Genomic DNA, 18,256 nt, shown 5'->3' on the forward strand with positions numbered 1-18,256 from the left:
AGTTGCTCGTCATTTCTCCCAAAGTGTAGCAAGCAGCCCCTTACTGTCCCCCACTGAGGATGAGGGCCTTCAAATGGTCCTCTCATAGCTCATTTTCCCTCTTAGACTCCAAAAACGCACTGGGGACCCCAGTTGCCTACACTGTGGCAGTGATGGGATGGGCGGCTAAGGCGCTAGGAACCCAGGAAAGACTCTTCCTTATCCTCTCCTCAGAGGCCGCAATGACCTGCGGTGAAAAAAGGACAAGAGGAAGGACAGGCCCTCGGGAGGGCAGTGGCGAAAAACAAGAATTAAGGAGTTTTACGACTAATAGCCAGGGCTAGGACATAATTACAGAGTAACTGTCTGCAAGCTGCGCAGAGATCAACCCTCTCCATCCGAGCCCATTCTTTAGGTAAGGGCATTCATCTTCTGTACCCTTGAATAGCACCATGCGCTGTCAAGGACAGATACACATCACAGTAGAAATATTAATTAAGAATACCAAATTAATCCCCCCCCCCCCCCGCTCTTAACACATCCTCTGTGACTGAAATATTACCTTCATTAAAAAAATAAGATAAAAACCCCACTGCCACGGACTCTCTGGTTGCCTGCACGCAATCCTTTCTACTTCAGGAAGATTACATAGGCATTACTAAATTCAAGACTCAGTCCCTTTAAATGCTTATACGATTTTTAAAGTTTTAAGTTACCACACTTAAGTAGCTAAAACATTTTAAAACCAAGTTGGAAGTCATTACTGTTTCACAACCATATAAAAAAAATTATTTATACACAGATGTTAAGCAGGGATGGAGCATGCAAAGCTTTATCTTCTCATGATTTAAATCCCGGGCTGTGTTCAGTCTGGAAATTACACCAGATGGATTGCAGAGTGCAGCTCAAGGTCATCTAAATACTGTGTTTGCTCCAAACTGTAAGCACGACCATGATGAACCACACAAAGCCATCAACAGAAATTTAATACACCCTCAGATACTTGGTGATCTTCAGAAAGAGCATTTCAAGTGCTTCTTACCCTCTAGTACAAGGATGCCAATAGCCTGGTTTAAAAGTGATACAGTAGGAACACAAGCTCTCTGCATGTAGATATCTTAGGAAAATTGCATTTATGTTGTTGCTCTTTAAATATGAGTTTTTATAGGAAGCAGTTGTTTATATGATAGGGACTCTTATAGCCGGTCAGTTCCTTTATTATTTTCTTATTCTGGACAAGTTAGGAGGAAAGCACTTACCTGCAGCTGGAGACAGTATGCTTGCTCTACCGAGCTATGTCAAAAAAGTATTCTGGATACTGTGTAGTGGACAGTCTATTAACAAAACAAGTGAGAACATACAGACCAAGACTTCCTAACCATATTTAGACACCCCCTTTTTCTTAAAAAAAATTCCATTATAGGTCTTAAGATTATTTTATAGAAAGTGTCACTAATTATTAATACATAACTGGATATCAGCTACTCTGTTTTTAACACTGTGCACTACAGCAGAGTGGCCTGCCTACAGCCTGCTCCGCACATACTACTGTACCCGACTCAAGGTGACGGCCTGACATCTGAAACAGCAGCTCCACAGCACCTGATCTCCAGCCTGGTTATTTTGATGTCTAACTCCTGGCACCCAAGGACAGAAGGCTGAATTCCACATTTAGCACCAGAGATATATCTGTATCATGAAAATAAAACCCTCATACTGCACAGGTTATTGCTTTTTAAGCATGAAAAGCAACACCATACATTTATAGGAAAGAAAGGTTGCTGACCATGTAGCCTAATCTGAATTTATGTAAAACGAATACTTAAAGTTTCTTGAAGGAATAATGAAAGATACTGCTGTTAAGAGCATCCTAAATGCTTGTAGTAGGAAGTTTTTTGCCAAGTTGAAGGAATTTCAGTAGTGCTTCTTTACAAAGATCAGCTATTCAAGATTAAGAAATTAACCTTAACTGGTATGTATATACCAATAAACATATCTAACATAATCACTTTGATTATTGCCATACTATCATGAAAATATTAATCTTGTGGGGAAAAAACATGAGTTGGTGTATCCTATTAACTGGCAGTAAATAGGTTAAGAATCTTTAGAGTCACAAATTCAGGCTTCACCTGTCTTTAATGAGGGGGGAGACAGAGACTGTTTTATACTACAGTACAGTGCAGAGGTGGTCTAACATTTCTTGCACTATTTTGTGCTTTGCCTTCCCTCTAAAATTCCCTCCTCAGCAGCAGCGCCCCAAAGTTTGGAAAATGCCAGGTTAGCCAGATCACACTAAAGACTAAACTGAACCATGAGGAAACACTACTGCTCATCCTTGTCATTAAGAAAAATCCATTTTTCACCTCAGACCAAGGCAATTAGTCTCTCCATTAGGACAAAGCCAACATTTCCGAAGAAATCCAGTTTTTCAGGAACAGAAGGTCTAAGAGACTAATGGATTAGTCCGCTGAGCCATTACATCTGCTGACTTGAACCAGTACCACACTTCCAATATGCTACGGAAATGGTGTGGGAATGTGTACTCAAGAAAGAATATTTAACAAAGTAGTTAAACTGAGCACATTTAGAGATTTCCGCAAAGATCTGTTAAGGATATCTTTTTACAAAGGGTAGGAACCTTTTATGTATCTTGAGGAAATGGTGAGACCTCAAATCACTTGGAAATTTCAAAATATTTGTTCCTTCTATGACTATTATGTAAACCTAGCGCAGAGTCTTGCACAGGAATTATTTTCTATGTAGGTCAGGAGAAGGAAGGACAACTTGTAGTCTTGCAAGGGACAAAAGCAGATACAGAAATTGAAGTATATTTTTAATTTTCTGTAAGTTTCTCTCAAGTAGCAAGGGAATTTTCCAAAGGCAGAGAAAACAGCATTTGCAGATATATACAAAAATTTATTTTACAAACAGCAGCTACTTTTGAATTAACAAAATTGCAAAAACATAGATCAACATTAGAAAACCTGCTCAGTGGTGCATCTTCTATTTGAAGAACAATTTAACATAATTTCACTAAGTAAAAAACATTCCCCCCCATCCCTCCCCAACCATCTACCAGAGTGAATTCTTTTATAAAGCTTGTAATTCGAAACATGAGATAGACACTGGTAACATTGCAATAGAAGTTTGGACGACTACAATTATTAACAATATTTCTATTTCACTATCTTTTCCCAGCCTTTAAAAAAAAATCAATTCTGATCTAAAACATGGCAAAAATCAAATTCTGGAGCAGTTTTTTTTTTTCTTTTAAGGTAAAGTTGAATGGCAACGCTTATATTTTGCATACTGTGTTACACTGCTAGCCCACTACTGCTATGTTCTCAATAAGGGGAAAAAGAAATTACTTTTGCCCTTAAAACTATGAAACTGCAACAAACATTCTCAGTTAGCAATGAAATATATATTCAGTACTCTGAAATGGCTGCTACTCTGTTAGAAATAAGTCTATAAATGTATACTGACTTGAGTAATGCTTTTTAACATTAAGTACATTTATATGAAATTTACAAAATAGTGATTTAAAAGGACTACATGCGCACACTTTTTCATTGAATTACAGGAAGAGTAAGAAAGGGTTTAAGTCCAGAAGGAGCACATACAGAGCCTTTATTTGGTTTTTTTGGAAAGTGGAATAGCCATATGACACTTATATCAGTTTTAGGACCCTGCATACAAATGTCTTATTCAGCTTTTCACAGACATAGACACAGGGCATCCTTAAGTTTCCAAAATTTATTTTGAGCTTTCTTTGCATGTTTCAGAAGGGCACCAAACCTAATTTTTGGTAGTTTAATTCAATCAAAAAGACAGTATGAATGGATGTTGAAGCAAGAAATTACTACTTTTACTTTTCAAAGGTCCCAGGTCCTGATGAAATTTAAAAAATAATAAAAAACAACAAAAAAGAAAACTTCACTATTTCAAACCACTTGAGAAAACTAAAGCATCTCAAGATATTACAGAAAGTCAGTAATGAAAGCTATTATAATACAACTGTACTCATTAGCTCTAATAAAACTATGTTAGTCTGTTTTTTCCCCCCCTATAGATCCCACTTTCCAGGGTACATTATGCCATTGGAAAAAGCCTGCTTCTTAGTATACAACTTTCTAAACACTGAAAAAAAACTTTACAAATGATTTTAAGTCAACTGAATCAAAATATTGCAAAAATTAGTCAATGCTCTTCAGCTTTAAAACTACACTTTTGCAAACTGTTCATCTGTAGCATGGAGTCATTTTTGGTATTTGAGTTAACTTTGAAAGGTACTGTCCATGCTTTTAATTAGGCATGTCAGTATTTTTATAGTCATATCACTTTAATAACTCAATATCTGCGCAATGATATTCCCCATGGCAAATGGGATACATCTACAGATATTTTATAAAGGAACCATTATGGTTTATTTTCTCAAAAATTATTTTCACTTAAGTGTTTAAAAATTGTTTTGAACAAACTTATGATATATTCAACAGTTTACAAGTCAGCTTCAAACTCTGTTGAAGTATGCCAAGCACTGTAATATGAATTGGAACAGGACCATTTAGTAACACTTTTTAAACGCTTAAGAAAGTTGTTATTTATCACAAAATTCACTTTAAACATCTGAGTTTAGACAAGTTGGATATTAAGATCAAAACTGACTCATTACACTTTCTCACTGCTCATCAGTTTTACAATATCTATGGTGTATAGTAATCCCATCCTTTTCAGGAGATTCCTGTAGTATCACAGTACAATAAGAATTAAGACAGAGTGGCAGTCTTTGCTTTCATCACCTACCTGTTGTATATATACACTATATAATGTTACAGTCAATAAACGAGATGGCATGGAACCGATCTTCCGACATTTTAAAAAAAATTTTAATAAACTAGAAACGGCAGCCTTTGTAAGAAGTTTTCTTCACAGTTTTATAGTTGCTAGCGTATATTTAATAGTAACAGGCAGAAAGCCCTATGGTGTTTATACAAAGATACTTCAAGACAGTACAGACTGCTGCACCCAGAAAAGCGGTGTCAGCAAATTCACGTAAGTGTCATTCATGGCTTAGAAAATCTGATTCAAGGAAACAAAACTGTCTTATTTTGTAAAAGTAACATGTGACATAAAAACAGTTGAGTTGAGCTCAGTTCTTCTCTCCATAGGTATTCAGTCAGTCAAATGAGTTCACTGCTAAATGGTAATGTTTCAGCTCCCTCAGTAAACGCCCTTCAGCTTCACCTGCGGCAGTGTCAAAACAGCTTTTTCATTTGTTTTTACACAACACTGACAAAATTCTTAAATACACTTTCCATCGTTAAAGAAACATTTTCAGCTATATCTGCTGCTTTCACTGGGACTTCGATTGTTAGAGTAGCTGCGGTCACTTTCACTGTCAGAGCCATAAGATCTACAAAGACAAGATTAAAATTCCTCAAAATTGTATTTTGTGCTTCAAATTCAAAATTTTATCATGTCAAAAAATTGTCAAGGGACAGACACATGAGACAAGAAGAAAACAAAGTCTTTTATAGGATCACATGTTAGGTAACCGAAATATGCATGAAAGGACACTCAAAAATAAAATAAGCATTATATTTACATGATGAAATCCCAGTGCAACTGAAGACAGACTGTGATTGTAACTACAAGATTTCTTGATTTTTTCAATACAGCTTCAGCCATTCACAATAACTAAGTTTTAGTAAATACTAACGGTTGACTGAAAAGTATATTCTAAAAATACAGTTGTATATTGCAAGTGCTTCTCAGATGATTCCACAATTCCTTGTTTTATATACTGCAATTATAAGTGTGAAGAAGCATCTACCGAATTAGGCTCCAGAACAACAGATGTGTGAGCATGTGTGGAGGGTGGAAGTAGCAGATTAAAATGTTCTGGCTTATCCAGACCAAAAGAATCCCAAACTCAGCACCTGGCCAAGCATCAAGATACAGTCCAGGTGATTTCAGACAAGTCACAGGACATAAAAGATTATTCTGTATAATCTGAATACTAAAATTATCTAATCTCATGCCTGTAAGGACAGTTTTCTAGATGAAAGATGAGCACACCATAATCCAGCATTGTTCCTCTGAAGCTTCCCAATATCCTAAAGCAATTATTTTGTATGTATTTTCCCCTCAAATACATTGATGAAGTCATCTTACTGTTGGAACTAGATGGGGAAATGGGCCGGGGTGAAGTCCTTTGAGTTCATACGAAGTTGTGAAAGAAAGAGTATGAAGACAGCAGAGCACAAAAATTAACGGTGGTGTTACAGATCTGCCTGATTTACCACTGAGTAATAAGGGACATGTTAAAAGGTACAAAATGAATCATCACTGAAGTTTATTCATTGTACAAAGATCATGTTCCACTTTTGATCTTTGCAAAACATATCACAGCTGTCAGTGGGTAACTCCCCTGTACTGTGTAGGATAATTTATCCTAAATTTATACTATAGAAAACAGTATAAACAGTGATAGCAGCAATGCACTGGATTTGCAGATAAAAGTTTTTTTGAAACATATTCTAGGAAGTTAAAAGTTAATTCTAGATAACACTAATTTTTTGTTTCCCTTCCAGTAGGTTTTTTTTTTAATCTATTTTTGCACTCTAACCAAGAAGAATTCACCATCCAATGGGATTCTTGGCATACCAGGTAGCCTTTAATCCATAACACAGCACATAAAAATTTTAAGTGCTTTTTAATTCTACAAGGAAGTCGCTCCCAAGATTCAAATCACAAGCAACATTTTTTTTAAAAATATGTGCTTATTTTGAACTTATGTGGATGCAAATGCAATGAATTGAATAAAAGAGGATAATGTGTTGGTGTCTTCTCAGATCTTTCTTCCCCTAGTTTCTTCCACACTCCCAATTTAGCATGTCAGATGTCCTGATTTAAGTCACCCTCACTCAAACACTTGATATAATTTCTTTTATTTACACTTTTTGGTAAAAAATAATTTTTGTTCTTGAGAAAAAAAATGTTAGTCTTTGTAAGCTTAAGTATATACTTAGCAAATTCCTTTGCATAGAATCATGCTAGTAAATAACATACCTGGATCGTCTGTCATAACTTCTAGATCTTCGATAGCTGTCACTCCTCTTGCTTCTACTTCGACTTCTGCTGTAGTAACTATCATAAGTGTATGACCTACTTTATTAAAGGGAGAAGGAATTCATTGTAGATTTACAATTCCTTAACTAAAATGCCATTAATTTTTAAGTCTGAGCTTTAAAGACATTCATATGAAGACATATGAGTTGCCATATAGAAATTACCCTTGAAGGATTTGTCAAACAGGATAATTTTACATTTTAAAGAAGTTTAAATACAAGTCTTCAAAACAACAGTAAGAATAAACTCAAATTTATTAACCTAGAAAAGACTTACTAAGCATTTAAAGTTTTTTATTTTCTCTACGAATTGCTCAATAGGTAAACAACTTGTTTGCTAATACTCTTGAAAACAAAGTGATTCTATTTATAACTCACACAGTAACAATAAATAATACTAAATACCTTCCCCTTTATCTCATATCATCTGCTAACACTGTAATACCAAGATGATTTGCTTATTCTCAACTTCTAAAAGAACCTCACTTGTGTTAATTTTGCTTTGATTTTACTTGCTATGATGACATGTATCTGTAAATATCACAAATAAAGGGGCATTGTTACACTAAGATATTTTTATAAAGTATATTTATTTCAGAGCCAGTATAGAAACACAATCCATACCTGGATCGACTGCGATGACCGTATGAACTACTTCTGGATCTACTTCTACTATAGCTTCGACTGACAAACAAAAGAAAATATACAGACATTTTAAGTTAAATCAAAAATAAATGCTGAATAGGGGGTGGAGGGAAAGGAATGTGTTTTGCTCAGAATTCCTCATCCATACTGCAAAATATTAAACAAAATTACTCTCAGTAACAGGAAATTCCAAAACCTGACTATTCTCACTTGTGCAGTTCAAATAGATGCCTCAGTCTACGGTATGCATAGCTAAGCACAGCACATTTCCAACTCACGTGGAGATTCAAGCATCGAATTTCTGTGCCTGATTTATTAGGATTGGGGTGTACTACGCAGCTGTCTCCAGTGAGAGAAACTTACCTGTGACTCTTATAACTGTGGTAAGAACTACTTCGACTTCTTGACCGATCTCTACTATACCACCCTCTGCTTCGGCTTCTTGTATAGCTTCTCGACCTATAATTGATAAACGACTTTAAAAAGCACATACTGGAATACAACTGAAACAAAGAGCAGCAGAAAACAGGAAGCAGCAAAAAGTTTATCTTTTAAGCTTAATATTAATTCCATAGTTGCTAAAAAAAAAATACAGTGCTGTTTAAAAGAAAAACATGACTTGGGAAAGAAAAACATGTTTTAAAAATATGGGAACCTTCAAGTTAACATGGTAGGCTGCGAGAACAAAACCACAAGTGTCTTACCTATATGAGTATGTAGAGCTTCGTGATCGACTTCTTGAGTGACTATAAGATATGGATCTTGTTCTGTGTCTGGATTTAGATTCAGATTTACTTCGTGACCTACTAAGACTCCTGGATGGGCTATTGCCATCTCTACTTGGAGATTCTTCTTCACTGGAACTTTCTTGGTTCCTTGGCCTTCGATTAAGCCGTGCTGTTTTTCTAACTTCATCAAACAGAGATCCAGGCCTTACTTTATTCTTGGCTTTTATTTCAATTCTTAAACCTGTTGGCTTTGGCTCTGGAGCTGAAACTGCATTCTTAACTTCTGTGGCAGTACTAACAGTAGCTGGCTGTAAATTGCCAACACCTTGCAAAGGCTTCCATTTATTATCCACCAAGTTACTTTGTGTATTTTCAGTTATTTCACTTTTTAAACTGCTGTCTTTAGCACTAGACACTGGGACAGAATTATTTTCTTGTCTTCCTACTTCTTTTTCTTCTTTGATATTAATCAAGTCTAAAAGATTGTTTCCTAGTTTGACAGCATCTGGTTCAGGGGTCTCAACCTGTACATCTTTGTTCATACTAACACTTAAAGCATGGGGTTTAGTACCCAGGATGACAGGAGACAAAACGTCCATGACCACCTTCCCCGGCGAGTTACGATCTGGAGTACAAATTTCCATGTTGTCATCTGTCTGAATAACATCATCCAGTCCATTCTGATTACTTTCTTCAGTATGTTTAATCTCATTCTTGGAAACAGTCACGTTTATACCCGAGTTTAAAGTACTGGTTGAAGTGTCTGGTTCAATGCTATCTTTATTAAGGTTACTCTGATCTGGTGAGGTATCACATGTAGTGTTTTTACCTATGAAGTTTTCATCCACACAAGACTTTTCACCATTTCCCATTATATCTTTGAGTATTTCATCATTTTCATAAGTGTCTTGTTTTTCATCTTTTATGTCTCTGATAAGCTGCTTTTCTTTTTTATCATCCTTGGTAACTGGCTTTTCATTTATGTCATCATCATCTTCTTCACCAAACTCCAGCGGGGGCTGCCAATGAAACATTTCTTTTCTTTTCTGAACTTTGTGTTTCTTCTCTTTTTTCCCTTTTGATTTTTCTTTTGCTTTTTTGGAATGTGATTTTTTAAGAGTTTTTTTCGATCCATGTTTGTGTTTTTTTGACTTTCCTCTAATATTTGTTGAGCTAGAACGAGAACTCTCGGATTCAGAGGAGGACAACTGCTGTTTGCTTGTCTTCCAAGTACAATCAGAATCCAGAAAACCTTCTGAAGAATTTGATTTTGTTTTTGTCCTTTTGGTAACACTAAGCTCTGTATCAGATCCTGATGAGGCCTCTCCTTCCTCTTTACCAGATGAGGGTCTAGAATCTCCTCTGTTATGCCCACCATCTCCTCGTTCTGAATTTGACTCGGAGTCCCATTTACTACCTGAATACGATTTTCGTTTAGTTTTTGCACCACCTCTAAATTGCCCAGAAGACTTCTCCTTAACAGCTTTCTTTTTCAAAAGATCAGTATCTCGTTCACGCTTCAATTTTTCTTCTCCTCTCTCAGAACTTAAGTTATTTTTATCCTGTTTCTGAGCATCTCCTTCTAATTGAAAATGGCCTTCTTTTTCTTGGACTACTTTTATTTTGACAGAATGCTCACTATCAGTAGAAAAGTCTGAAGATGATAAACTGTCACTCTCTTTTAATCCTTGAGAAGATTCATCATAGTCTTTAGGACCTTTATAATGGAGAGTACCTTCAGAGCTAGTTTCTTGCCTTATTTTAAGAGACCGAGTGTTTTGCTCCCTGGATCCAGATTTTCTTTTGCTTCTGTGTCTATCGTCACTACTGAGGGAATAATAAGACGTTGACTCACTATAACCTGACCTGTCACTGCGGTATTTACTCAGTGATGGTGATCTGCCAGAAGAACGGGATTTTGTTCTTGAGCTAGATGGACTTCTTGATCTTGTATAAGATCTCGAGTATGACCTACTTCGAGAGGACCTGCTTCTTGATCTCAGCCAACTATCTGAGCTTCTATCACTATGATATTTGGAATAACCACTTCGATCACTATCTGAACTCCTTTGTCGCTTACGGTAGGAGGAAGAAATATTAGCCTCTTTAATAATTACTAAATTATAATTAGTTTGTGCAGGCATTAGATGGGTTGTTTTAGCTTTCATTTCCTGAATTCGCTCGTAAGATGGCTTCCATGGTTTCTGCCCAGGTTTCCACCTTGAAGGTGGCGGGCTATCACTTAAGGGTATAACAGGGAGGTTTTCTGGGACAACTGGAGGTACAACAACTTTATCACTTGGTAATATAACTGCCCTTACAGGGTCAGTAGTCTTGTTCAACTTATTTTCATTTAACCGTGCGGAAATATTTCGTGGCGAATTGGAAACTGTCTTTTGATGCCTAGAGTTAGAACTTGATCTTGATCTACTTCGAGAATGTGATGATTTAGAGGCCGATCTTGATCTAGAACTTCCTCGTGAATAAGATCTTGATTTAGATCTAGATCTGGATCTTGACCTGGATCTGTAGTATGACCGAGTCTCTCTACTTGATAAAGTCGATGAACTCTGATCTTCCTTGTCAGATTTAGACCAGTCTCTTCTGGAAGAATGTCTAGAAGACACTGAAGAAGAACGAGATTTCCTCTCACGATCACAAGATGATTTTGTCCTCCTGAGGAAAGAATGAGAGGATTCCACATCTGATGATGGTGATGTTTTCTTTTTTTTAGTTTGCTTGTGCTTCTTGATATGCTTTTGCTTTTTAGATTTCTTTTTATGCTTCATTTTCTTTTTTTCTTTTCTGTGTTTTTTGTGATGGCTAGAATATCTTACAGTATTTAGATCAGAATAGCCATTATGTGACCAAGACCTCGATCTCCTGGATGCACTCCTTTCATCCCATCTGCTTGTACATGGGTCACTCAACCTTGAAAATAAACAAACAACAAATCCCACTAACTGGAAATTCTTCAAAAAAAAAAAAAAAAAATTCAAGACTACTTTTTTTCCCCCCTCTTCCAAGGCAATTAATAAAGTCTAAAAACTATTTTAAAAAGTCCCGTATTTGGTAACAAACAGCTGTGTTTCGATTAAGCTTCTTACATTCATTTTAAGATATGGAATTACACCACTATCAAGAGGGCTATATCTTGTCTGTAAGAAGTGAGTTATCCAACATCAGCAAATTTTGCATACTGTAGAACCAGTGTAAAGAGATTTTGACGTAGTCCACAAAATTATACCTCTACAATTATGTGATTCATAAACAATGTTTAAATACAAATTTAATAACATCATCTTAATTTTGTATTCTTTTAGCTGGTGTGTCACAATACATTATATATCGAGTTCCTTCAGTTTATTGAAGTGGTTTATGACAAACATTTGCAATTATTCAATAATCATTGTATATAATATCCTTCAGTTCTGCCCTTGGGGTTTAGCCATCACACTTTGATGCAAGCTCATACTTATTACCAAGTCATCAGAAGTTCTGGAGAGGCTGGCTTCCACTAGAGAGTTTATAACTGTAGAAAGAACAAATGACTAAAACTTAATATAGAAATGGTAGATTGAGCAGTTTTATTTGGTATCCAAAGAAACCAGATAACCAAGTTTGAAGCTAAAGGAAATGTGACATCACTAGCTCAATAAAAAGGGACAGGCAAATGGACAGGTTTCTTCTTAAATAAGTGCCTAAGACAGCACTATCAGAAACCAATCATTCTGACCTCCTGACACTTTTCAGCATGCGTTCAGCTGCTGTTACATCAGCAAAGTAGAAAGGTTTTAAGAAAGTTTTCAATTTCTAATGTTCTGAATTTAAATGGACTATGTTCACTACAAAGATCCTTTTATGTGTTTTTGTAAACAACAAGGATGACAAGGTATATCTGCATAATTTATTAAAGCCTGTGTAAAAACCAAGACATTTAAAATTTGTATTATAGATCTTACTTATCGCCTTTACTCCACTTTTCTCCACTAGGTGGTCTATACGTTCTTAATCTCTGCATTTCTTCTTTCCAGTGGGGAGGGGTCTCACTACTCTCATCATCATCGGATTCAGAACATGACCGCGACCGAGGTGGGGTGTGATATCGCTACGGAAACAGAGAAAGATTATTACATATTTCTTTTCAAAGGAGACTGGATAGTACAAAAAATATCTGGTGCCTCTTTTACAGATTTTGCACGCATCTTCATAACACTAGCCAGACAACTTCATCCCGTTATTTCCACATAAAATCCACAAAGAACATGTAAATTTTGAATTTCCTAGCAAAAATATCCACTTTTGATATGCATATCCCACACATTTGAAACAGGATTACAGGGCTAACTGTATCTTTCATACAGTGAGGTCATTTCCCAAAGCCCGCAGGAAAGGGACAGCTATCCTATCTTTTCAAAATGGGAAAGGAAGAAATGATCGTGATCAAGGAGATGGTCATGGATTCCCTTTACACAACATGTTCTGGAGTAACATAATCATTGCAGATAATCAACCAATTTTTCTTTATGCTATTAATGCACAGAAGTCTCATTTCACAGTTAACAGACACTTAAGCTGCTTGTACATGTAAAGCCAAGCTCTGTTTCAAAAGTAACTGCTGTTCACCCCTTCAGGAATGTGCATCCAGTTCCAGACCTCCTCAAAACAATAAAGGTCTCACAAAAATGCGAATGAAGCTTCACGCTAAAAATTGATATTTTGGCACAGCAATCAAGTAGGCAATAAGAGCTATATGAGCAGCAGCAGAACAAACTTTAATATTGCTAACTCATTATTTTCCATTACTCAATTGGAAATGCACTTAAATAACTTATATGAGGAAATTAAATGCTTCTTGACTCAATTGACCAAGAGGAGAAAGGTCTGGATTTTACTCAATTATTTGAAGCCATTTATAAAGAAAGTAATATGTGAAAAAAACAAGACTGCCCACTAGAATAAAAATGTAAAGATCCATGTATTAGCGTAAATAGAATTCAGTTCGCTACAGGCAGAAGTACTTAAGTCCTATCTGTTTATATAAAACATTACAAAGAAAATCTGCCAGAGGCTGGCAACTTCCCTATCCTCTGAGTAAAGCAGTAACTACTTAAAAAAAACAAAACAAAAAAAACCACCCTCAAATTACAGCTTTCACAAATGAACAGCATATAACAAGTTAATTCAAGGACTTCTCTAATTTTTTCAGATTGTACTAAAGAGTCTTTTGCTCTCAGAGCCTAAGAGAATTCAAAAGTACAGATGAGCATCTTAAATATCAAACAAGTTGGCTCTGGATAGAAACTGTTGCTAAATAGACCATTAGAGATAGTAGAAAATGTGTTGCTTTAACTAATTGCTAGCTCTAAATCATTTCTGATTTTATGGGTTTTTTTTCTTAATTTTGCCAAGGTGGTACCCAAATTAGGAAAAACAAAACACAGATACCCAAAACCCCTCCAAAAGCCAATTCCACTTAACTTTCAGGAAACTACAGGCCAGTCAGCTTCATCTCAATCCCTGGAAAGGGGATGGAGCAGCTAATCCTGGATACAGTTTCTAAGCACAAGGAGGACAAGGTGATCAGGAGTAATCAGCATGGATTCACAAAGGAGAAATCATGCTTCACCAACCTGATACCCTTCTATGATGGAATAACTGGCTGGGTAGATGTGGGGAAAGCAGTGGATGTTGTCTACCTTGACTTCAGCAAAGCTTTTGACACTGCCTCCCATAAAATCCTCATAGGCAAGTTCAGGAAGGGCAGACTAGATGAGCAGACTTTCAGTCCAAAACTGGACTGAAAACTGGCTGAACAGCAAAGCTTGGAGGGTTGTGATAAGTGGCACAACGTCTAGTTGAAGGCCAGTAACTAGCAGTGTACCTCAGGGGTCAACACCGGGTCCAATCCTGTACAACTTATTCATCAACAACCTGGATGATGAACCCAAATACACCTGCAGCAAATTTCCTGATGATTCAAAATGGGGAGGAGCGGATGACACGCCAGAGGGTTGTGCTGCCGTTCAGAGGGACCTTGACAGGCTGGAGAGATGGGAAAACAGGAACCTCAGGAAGCTCGACAAAGGCAAGTGCAGAGTCCTGCACCCGGGGACAAATATCCCCATGCACCAGTACAGGCGGGAGGCTGACCTGCTGGAGAGCAGCCCTGCAAAGGAGGACCCGGGGACCCAGTGGACAAGTTGACCATGGGCCAGCAACGTGCTCTTGTGGCCAAGAAGGCCAATGGTATCCTGGGCTGCATTAGGCAGAGCATCACCAGCAGGTCGAGGGAGGTGATCCTGCCCCTCTACTCAGCCCTGGGGAGGCCACGCCTGGAGTGCTGTGTCCAGTGCTGGGCTCCCCAATACAAGAGAGACATGGACCTGCTGGAGAGAGTCCAGCAAAGGGCCACGAAGATGATGAAGGGACTGGAGCGAGCATCTGTCATATGAGGAGAGGCTGAGAGAGCTGGGCCTGCTCAGCCTGGAGAAGAGAAGGCTGAGGGGGGAAATCTACCAACGGGTACAAGTATCTAATGGGGAGGTGTCAAGAGGCCAGGGCCAGACCCTTCTCAGCAGTGCCCAGGGACAGGACAAGAGTCAATGGGCACAAACTGAAACACAGGAAATTGCAGCTGAACATCAGAACACCCTTCTCTACTGTGAGGGTGACTGAGCACTGGGACAGGCTGCTCAGAGAGGTTGTGGAGTCTCCAAACCTGGAGATATTCAAAAACTGTCTGGACACAGCGCTGGGCAGCCTGTTCTAGGTGTAGCAGCTTGAGCAGGGGGGGTGGACTAGATGATCTCTAAAGGTCCCTTCCAACCTCAGCCATTCTGTGACTCTTGTAATTTTAAGCTAGTTTTTCAGAAGGTTTTCTTTTCATTTAAAAACAAAAATACCCAGAACTTTCCATTTCAGAGGTTTCCTTTTGTGAATTATCATAACTGTCAAATACAAATGAAAGCTGTCAGATGCAGAAACGCGGACACAGAGGCACAGCCTCTGAGGACAACTATCATATTTAATGTCAAAGCTGGCAAATACGGGAATAGGAGGCTCTCACATGAGGCCCAAACACTGGAAATTCCTTGTTCCATGTTACAGCTATCTAAACAACTGATTTTGTGGCTTAAAATCTTCGTATCACAGGAACCAGGTGAAAGGCATTCCATAACCCCAGTGACTATCACATAAGAAAAATCATGCTTTGGGGAGTCTAAGTTAAGCCCCTTCTAATCAAGTGTCTTAAGCTATGCCAGTAGGGGTATCTCAGGACTCTCACTTGCAAAGTTGATTCTGCAGCACCAACTCGTCTACAGGTTATGGCTACCCAAATGCCACCTGCTAAATTGACCTATGAAAGTGTTCTTAAGGGAAGGAATATGCTCATTCATGGTATTCTACATTTGAAATACACCAGAACCAAATGCACATTTAAGAAAAATATTCTTACTTTTGCCTTCTTCTACTAAAAACACCACAGTGTAGACTGAAAAAACAGACAAAAAAGAACAGCGTAGTTGTGCAGTGTTTCAGGCCTCGTACTGGGGCTATATTAAAGCAGAGACAAGAAAACTTTTGCTTGACAACAGTGGCACTAATGCAAAAGCAAAAGCCTTCAGGATACCAAGTTCTGAAGTGCAAATGAACAGCAGCATTCTTTACAGAGGAAGATATAAAAAACTGGATTGAGTCTGTGCATTGGTGGGGGGAGGGGGGCTATTTTCTACTAGCTTTACCAAAAAGTAGCTTCTTGCCTGTACAGTGTCATCTAAGACATTACATAAATTTGATGTCAGCATTGAGAGCAGATAAAATCTGGCAAACTATGCTATGCTATATAGGTAAGAAAGGAAGTAGAGTTTACCTAAAACAAGAAAAGGAAAACAAGTTAAGTGATTCTGCCAGTGCTGGCAACAAAATTGCTTTTGCCCAGCAAGGTATACACAGTCATCAGAAGGTACAAATACCAGAATGGGGGAGACAAGCAATATACATCAGAACGGGTTGCATACTTCTATTACACTGTAGAACAGTCATAGCTACTGTTATGCTTTACAGCCCAAAGACATATTGAAACAGTGAGGAAATCCAGTGAGTGAAGAAGAGTTAAAGCTCTTGTCATTCCTCATTGCTTCAGATCTTGTAGCTTGTCCAGGATGAATTAATTTTGTTCTTTAAATGAGAATTTTATTCTTATGTTTTAAGTTTTCTCATAGCTGAGGAGTAAGCTTCTGTTTTCCCAAACAATCTTTAGGCAAGAAGACATTAACAAGAAGAATGGAAGAAAAGGCATTACAAAATGAACTACTTTACAGCAACTTTTCAACCTTCTAAGCTAGAATTTACAGCATGTCAACGTGTCAACAAAGCCTTCAAGAAAATTCAACCTTGAGGTCAGAGAAGGGGTTGTGAGAGAGGGAAAGAATATACACATACTATTGTGCCTCTTCCTTTAATTTTTCGTCCTGATTTAGAGACTGATGGTTTCTGGTCAGTCAGAACTGGTGCAGCATCAAGAAGCTTCCTAAATACATTAATAAAATATGAGTTTAAGTGCAAAAAGCCATATAAAAATTTTAACTTAAACTTAGCAGATTACTTTAAGTTAAGCATACAAAATATTCATCTTATATTTTCATATAGTGAAACTGAGAATTCAGTGAATCGTATTCTAAGCAGCAAGCAAGCACCGAATAGTTCCGCAATGAAAGGCAAATAATACACATTGGTCTTCATCCATCTGTGTTGACTATCTGCCCTCCCTATATGATAAATAAATGCTAACAACTAACTCTGCTGCAGAGTACTCTGCTCTAGTAGTGCATGACTTTACCAAAGATGTTAATTTGTGGTTGGTACACAAATCATGAATGTGACACCAATAGAATACTTTAAAAATCTCAGCAGTTACAGAACAATGCCAACAGGAGCCCCTGATAGTCCATAAGTTTTGAAGGGTTGCGCTTTTCCCTAAGCAAGAAGAGGCAATTCAGCATTCCTTTTTACATGGTTTTTTTAATGTGCTTGAAAGAAGCAGATACAGAGACTCTGAAGACATAACTAAAGTATCATTTTAAGAAAAGGCTTACAGGAGAGCATATCACCAATAAAAAAACTTTTTTTTATATCTATCTCAATCATAGATTTTAGAGGTAACTGGTGATGTGTTATATTAACCCATCTGACTCCAAAACTGAGGAAATTTGATAGAAAAGAACACAAACTAACTGAAATTCAGTAGATGTGCAAAATTGAAGTCATCAGTTTGCAAATTATTTTTGATTTACTTTGTCTCACCCCCCCCCCCCCCCCACTCCTAGTCTCAAAACCCATAGATCGCTTACAAAATTCTAGCTGACTGATTAATTTTGAACCAAAATTTCTCCTTTGGTATATGGAAGATGCAAAATCACCTCTCTGGTTTAAGTTTATCTTGCAATCAAATATTTGCAATATTTTATATCACACGATTTCTTCCGGAATTACCAAATAATCTTTTTGCATCATCTGTTTGTTACATGCATGATCCTTAAAGACCAATGAAGCTAACTCATTAGATTAGATTTCACTAAAAAACCTGATCCAAGTTGGAAAGAAAATTCCACAGAAAACTGTAAAAAGGGCAGCTAAATTACCTCATTTAGAAATTCTGACTACAGTCATCATTTGGTTATTAGTGCTAGCAATACAACGTTAGTGGGAAAACGTTACTCATAGTTTCCACTAAAAAAAGCTAACACAACAAGAAAGCTCAGTGTT

The 18,256-nt window shown here is 37.3% G+C and overlaps 1 protein-coding gene across 10 annotated transcripts in view; it reads right to left on the bottom strand.

Annotated features, from left to right (window-relative positions):
* Positions 1-2,802: 2,802 nt before the first annotated feature.
* Positions 2,803-18,256, bottom strand: part of NKTR (natural killer cell triggering receptor) — a 46,108-nt gene continuing 30,654 nt past the window's right edge. For 8 of the 10 annotated variants that reach the window (XM_026096211.2, XM_064505668.1, XM_064505666.1 and 5 more), the window contains 7 exons: positions 16,934-17,021; positions 12,451-12,596; positions 8,465-11,419; positions 8,124-8,219; positions 7,740-7,799; positions 7,057-7,155; positions 2,803-5,398 (listed from right to left, as the gene is read on the bottom strand). In XM_026096211.2, coding sequence (XP_025951996.1) covers positions 5,320-5,398; positions 7,057-7,155; positions 7,740-7,799; positions 8,124-8,219; positions 8,465-11,419; positions 12,451-12,596; positions 16,934-17,021 — 3,523 coding nt within the window. In that variant the 3' untranslated portion in view covers positions 2,803-5,319. The remainder of the gene's footprint in view (positions 5,399-7,056; positions 7,156-7,739; positions 7,800-8,123; positions 8,220-8,464; positions 11,420-12,450; positions 12,597-16,933; positions 17,022-18,256) is intronic. The other 2 variants (XM_064505665.1, XM_064505670.1) reach the window with 1 other exon arrangement.

Source organism: Dromaius novaehollandiae, chromosome 2, assembly GCF_036370855.1.
Source record: "Dromaius novaehollandiae isolate bDroNov1 chromosome 2, bDroNov1.hap1, whole genome shotgun sequence".
In the NCBI taxonomy this organism is placed as follows: Eukaryota; Metazoa; Chordata; class Aves; order Casuariiformes; family Dromaiidae; genus Dromaius; species Dromaius novaehollandiae.